The 5,199-nt window shown below is 55.1% G+C and overlaps 1 protein-coding gene across 1 annotated transcript in view; it reads left to right on the top strand.

Annotated features, from left to right (window-relative positions):
* Positions 1 to 5,199, top strand: part of Sdk2 (sidekick cell adhesion molecule 2) — a 121,264-nt gene that overhangs the window by 35,699 nt on the left and 80,366 nt on the right. Inside the window, exon 4 of the mRNA XM_013037715.1 lies at positions 1,058 to 1,191. Coding sequence (XP_012893169.1) covers positions 1,058 to 1,191 — 134 coding nt within the window. The remainder of the gene's footprint in view (positions 1 to 1,057; positions 1,192 to 5,199) is intronic.

Genomic DNA, 5,199 nt, shown 5'->3' with positions numbered 1-5,199 from the left:
GAGGGAGGGAGGATCTCTAGGAGAAAGCCAAATGAAACATCATTAGGGTTCCTAAGCACTGGGGACGGGGGCCTTGCCTCCCTCCTAGCTCTGCTGATGGTGAGTCTCAGTATGTGAGCCCCCCCACCAGACCAGGCCTGGGGTGGGGGGCGGGAGGCTGGGAGAGCGCTGGGCTGGAGAGCCATTAGCGGGCATGTTTATTGGAAAGCCCGTTTAAAACTCTGTAACATTCACCTAATGGGAAAATTTGAAAAGAATTCAACTGGATTTGTCCTTGTTAAACTAACATTAAGGATGTTTAACAGCTGTCTCCAGCACCAGCGCATTACAACCCGGAGATAGACTTGGCAAACTAATGATTTTGTTTGTCATTAGAAGAATGGTGGAAGGAGCCAGTGTGGGCAGAGCTCTCAGAGCTCGCTTCACCCACATGTACGGGGATCTGGCCGCCCATCTCCTTTCTTGCTGACCTGGCCTGTGGGAGGGGCTGCATGTCTAGAGTCCAGGCAGGGGAACCAACCACCCCCCTGGCATGGCATGAGAGGAAGCTGACTCCGCCCCACCAGCCAGGCCTGGGAGAGGCTTGAGTGGATTAGGGATTAGGGTTAAGACCCCAATGCCGGAATGGTCCTGTCCTTTTCTTTGGTGTGTATGGGAAGGTGGAATTCGACCCCACAGCCTAATGCATGCTAGGCAGCCATTGTACCTCCAGCACATCTGCTTATTCCTCACTGTTCACTGGGCATGTCTGGGTGCTCACAATGCAGCAACAGCACAAAGCCATGAATGCTGTGGCCTGGGGAAGGACTGAATTCCACAGAACCTTCTGGAAAAGGACCCTAGGCCAGCATTGGAGTCGGGGCTTGGGAAGCTTTGTGATCTGGGACTTAGGCACTGTGAGGCTGGGGGAGGGGAAGCCCTCCTTCTTTTCCCCATCTGTCAGGGAGAGGTGGTCAGGTCACCTACTCCAGATCCCTAGTCACAATCCCTGGAGGTTGGTGGCTGGAGGCTCCAAGCCCCTCGGGCCCCATCCAAAGATTCTTTCCCCTCTTGGCAGAGCCATCACACTGGATAATACGCTTGTCATCCTGTCCACCGTGGCTCCCGACGCAGGCCGATACTACGTGCAGGCGGTTAACGACAAGAACGGAGACAACAAGACCAGCCAGCCCATGACTCTCGCTGTGGAGAGTGAGTAAGCCCAGGGCCCGGACTGTCACCAAGCAAGTCATTAAATCTAGGGAATGGGGCTCTGGAGGGCCATTGGGAAGATGGAATGGTGGGGACCGGGAGGAGGAGCAGGGCTGGAGGTGCTAGCCAGTGCCAGGGCAGACACAGGGAGAGCCGCGCTCCGGACGCCGCTCATCCCATACCAGAAGTGGGGGCGTGGGGGTGCTCAGCTTGGCTGTAAGCAAGACCACCCGCAAGTGTGTGTGCGCATGTGCATGTGTGTGCATATGTGTAGATTCCAGCCACCCCCAGGCTCCGGTGTGAGCACCCCAGGAGATCAGAAGCTGGTTTTCCAAAAGAAATACAGTGACCTCTGCTCAGCTGGCACACAAACACGCTGTTTCTGCTTGGAGCAAGGAGGTCCCCAGGGGAGGGACACAGGCTCTCCCCAGGCCTCCAAAGCTGCCCATCCTCAGATTGCCCGCAGCCTCCCCAGGAGAGAGAGGCCTAGGGCCTGAACCCAGCAAGAGGCTCATAAAAGAATGCCTGCTGCAGTGACCTTTGGCAAAGAGATACCCCCTCCCTGCCCCCCTTTCCCTCCCCTCCTGTCCCTGGCCCAGTTCTCCCAGAAGGATTGGCCCTTCCCCCAAGCCTGCAATCCCTGGGGTAGAGAAGGCCGGGCAGGTGGCTGGGTGCGTTCAGGCTGTGAATCACGTACACAGGGCCAGCGTTTCCACGTATGTGGTGGGTGGGGTGGAGGGGAGGGAGAAACAGATGTTCATCTCATCTCTCCACATCTGCCCCAGTCCAGCTCCCAAAGCAAGTCTCATTTATCATTTCTGGTCACCCTGGCACATGCTGACAACATGGGGGGGGAGGCGAGGCTCTCGCATGCCCGGCCCCGAATCCCAGTCTCTCTGCCAGTGTCCAGGTGCCCAAATTCCCATTCCTAGGCCTCCTGAGCCCAGGTTTTTTCACTCAAGGCGGCATTCTATCACTTGACTCGCGGCTCCACTTCTGGCTTTTTGGTGGTGAGTTGGAGCTGAGAGTCTCATGGACTTTCCTGCCCCCATCTGGCTTTGGTGCATGATCCTCAGCTCTCAGCCTCCTCAGTAGCTAGGATTACAAGTGTGTGCCACCAAATACCTGGCAAGAAATAGTAATTGTTTCAGGCAGCAGGTATTTTTCAATGACCCTGATCTCACCCATCTTTTCTTCCTTTCTTTTTATTTTCTTTAGCCCAGGCGGGCCCCAAACTCACAATCCTCCTGCCTCAGTTCCCCAAAGGCAAACCCAGTCCTTTTTAAAAGAGGTCATAGCGGTAAAGCCAGGCATCAGTCCTGGGTCACTCAGTTTACCCTAAGAGCCCGCAACCAGGGCTTGTCCAGTGTGACCTCCAGTGTCTGCATCTCCAGGGTGATTATTACTATCTGCTTCATCCCAAACCATCTCACCCCTCTAGCCAGCCCCAGGGAATTCAGGCAGGACCCCACTTCCCCCCTCCTCCCCGCCCCCACTCAGTCTACCCAGCCTCCCGCAGCTCTCTGCCTCTCCCACCCCAGTGCCCCATCAGTTTCTGCTGCGCGTTGAGAGCAGAATCAACTGATTTTTAGTTAATTTCTCCTCCCACAAGTGATTGCTCTTCAAAACCCGGCTCCTGGTGCTGACACAAACTCCCCCCGCCTGTCTGCCTGCCAACCAACTTATGAGGAGCAATTGCTACTTCACCCCCTGCTGGCTCCACAGCCCCCTATTACCTCACCTGAGCTAGGCCCGCCTCTCCCTCCCCTCTCCTTCCCTTCCCACCCACCACCCCAGTCTGCTCAGGTCAGGGCAGATAGGATCAGCAGCAGTCCCAGGGGGACCCTTACTTCTTGGAGATGGGGACTAGAGAGGATGAAGCTGGTGATCTTGGGGATCCCCCATAACTTCACAAGGGCCCTCAGAGTCCCATGGGGGAGGGGGTCCACACTTGGGGACCAGAGCTGTTCTGACTTGCGGATTGCATGCACCATGGGCACGATTGTAAATTTTCCAGTCACCCCATTTTTTTTCACAAAGAAAGAAATAGGTGGAATTCATTTCATTAATATATTTTTTATTTAATCCAATGAATTCGAAATAGCCTTTCGGCGTACCCGTGATGTGGGAAATATTAATGGGATATTTCATACCAGGTTTCCTTGGCATAAGGCAGTCTTTGAAATCTGGTGTGTATCTGATACCTACAGAACATCTCAATTTAGATGCCGGATTTTCATCTGGAAAACGTGAGCCGTATTTAGATTTCCTAAAAATTTACAGCTGGAAAGGTAGAATCCTGATGCCCAAGTTGTTTCCCACAAACTTAAAAAGGGTTCTAATAACTGAATTGGGGATGTAAATTAGCTAAAATGAAACCTCATTAACTCAAAGGGGCACAGCCACAGTTCAGGAGCACCTCAGGCCCAGGTGGCTGGCAGCCCCACGTTGAATCGGGTGGGTTTTATGGCCTGGGGGAGTCAAGGCAGCTGGGAGCTGGATGTCCCAGCATGCCTGTCTGGGTGAGGGGCTAACAGCCCTGGCCTCACTCACCTGTGGCCAGGTGAGTCCCTCAGTCCCCAGCCTGGGCTTCTTCATCTGTAAGGATGCCCAGGCCAGGAGTGGGAGGGGCCTTGGGAGAAGGAGTCACACCCCAGAGCCCCAGTCCCTGTCGGCTCTCCTGAAAGACACCCTGCTTTGCTTGGGTTACTTGTGATTTTCAGAGCTGGGCTTTTAGCCCCCTCTTTCTCACCCCCAATCTCCTCACTGGAACTCAGGCTGAGTGACCTCCTCCTAAGTCTCAGCCTCCAGCTCCCAGCAGGGTTACCTGCAGGCGTATGCCCCGGGCCCTGATGTGGCCTCACCCTGCTCAGGCCCAGGAGTTTTCTGGCCATCCTGGCCTCAGTATAGAAGGAAGGCCACGCCCACGTGAGCCTCCGTCTATCCACACTGGGTGCCTCGCTGTCCCAACGCTCCTAATTAAGGAAAGAGACTTAGGATGGGCCTCTGAGAGAGAGAGAATGCCAGACAGCCAGGAGGTGCTGCAGAGGGGAGCCCACCGTCCGCCGCCACCCTGGCCCCACACCCTCAGCCTCTGCTCTGAGGACTGTGATACTGGACAGCACCAGGCACCCTATGTCCCTCAGTCTCCTCTCTGCAGCAGACCTCTGCGGACTGGACATTATCTACGCTCTACAGATTGAGAAGGCCGAGGAGGAATGGCTGGGCACTCACGCCTGTAATCCTAGCTACTCAGGAGGCTGAGATCTCAGTATGGAAGTTCAAAGCCAGCCTGGGCAGACAAGTCCATGAGACCTTTATCTCCAATTAACCAGCAAAAAGCCAAAGTGGAGCTGGGGCTCAAGGGGTAGAGCATCATCCTTCAGTGAAAAAGCTGGGAGGGGGGAATGCGAGGCCCTGAGTTCAAGACCCAGCAATGGCACACACACACACACACACACACATACACACACACACATAAACTCAGGAGTAGAACCCAGGCTTCTCTCACCATACCTGACCACCACACTCAGGCTCAGAAAGAGAGCAGAGGGACGGACTCTCTGTCCATGTCTCAGCCCGGGGATCCAGCACTGGGCCCAGGGAGGTACGGACAGTGCCCTCCAGCCTGGGCAGACAGTCATTTATTGAGCAACTACTATGTATTGGGCACTTAGCACTCACTCCAAACCTGCTAAGCCTCCCTACCCCCTCCCTCCTTAAGTCATTAAAGGCGTGAGCATTGATAGGACTCCCTCCCCCTTGAACACAGACCCTGCCATCTTGGTGGGAGAGGAGAGTTGAGTCCACGTGGTCCTGTGTGGCTGTGGAGGTGGGGGTGGGGGTACCAAGGCTTCACCTCAGGACGTCACTCAGCTTTTTCAATCATGACTCATGTTCTACCACTTGAGCTGTGCCTCCAGGCCAGCTTTTTTTTCTTTTTTGGGTCCGGTCGTGGGGCCTGAACTCTGGGCCTGGGCGCTGTCCCTCAGCTCTTCAGCTCAAGGC

The sequence above is a fragment of the Dipodomys ordii genome, unplaced genomic scaffold (assembly GCF_000151885.1).
Source record: "Dipodomys ordii isolate 6190 unplaced genomic scaffold, Dord_2.0 Scaffold7, whole genome shotgun sequence".
Taxonomy (NCBI): domain Eukaryota; kingdom Metazoa; phylum Chordata; class Mammalia; order Rodentia; family Heteromyidae; genus Dipodomys; species Dipodomys ordii.
Note: the sequence above shows the minus strand (reverse complement) of the source record. Positions and strands in the feature narration are given on the sequence as shown.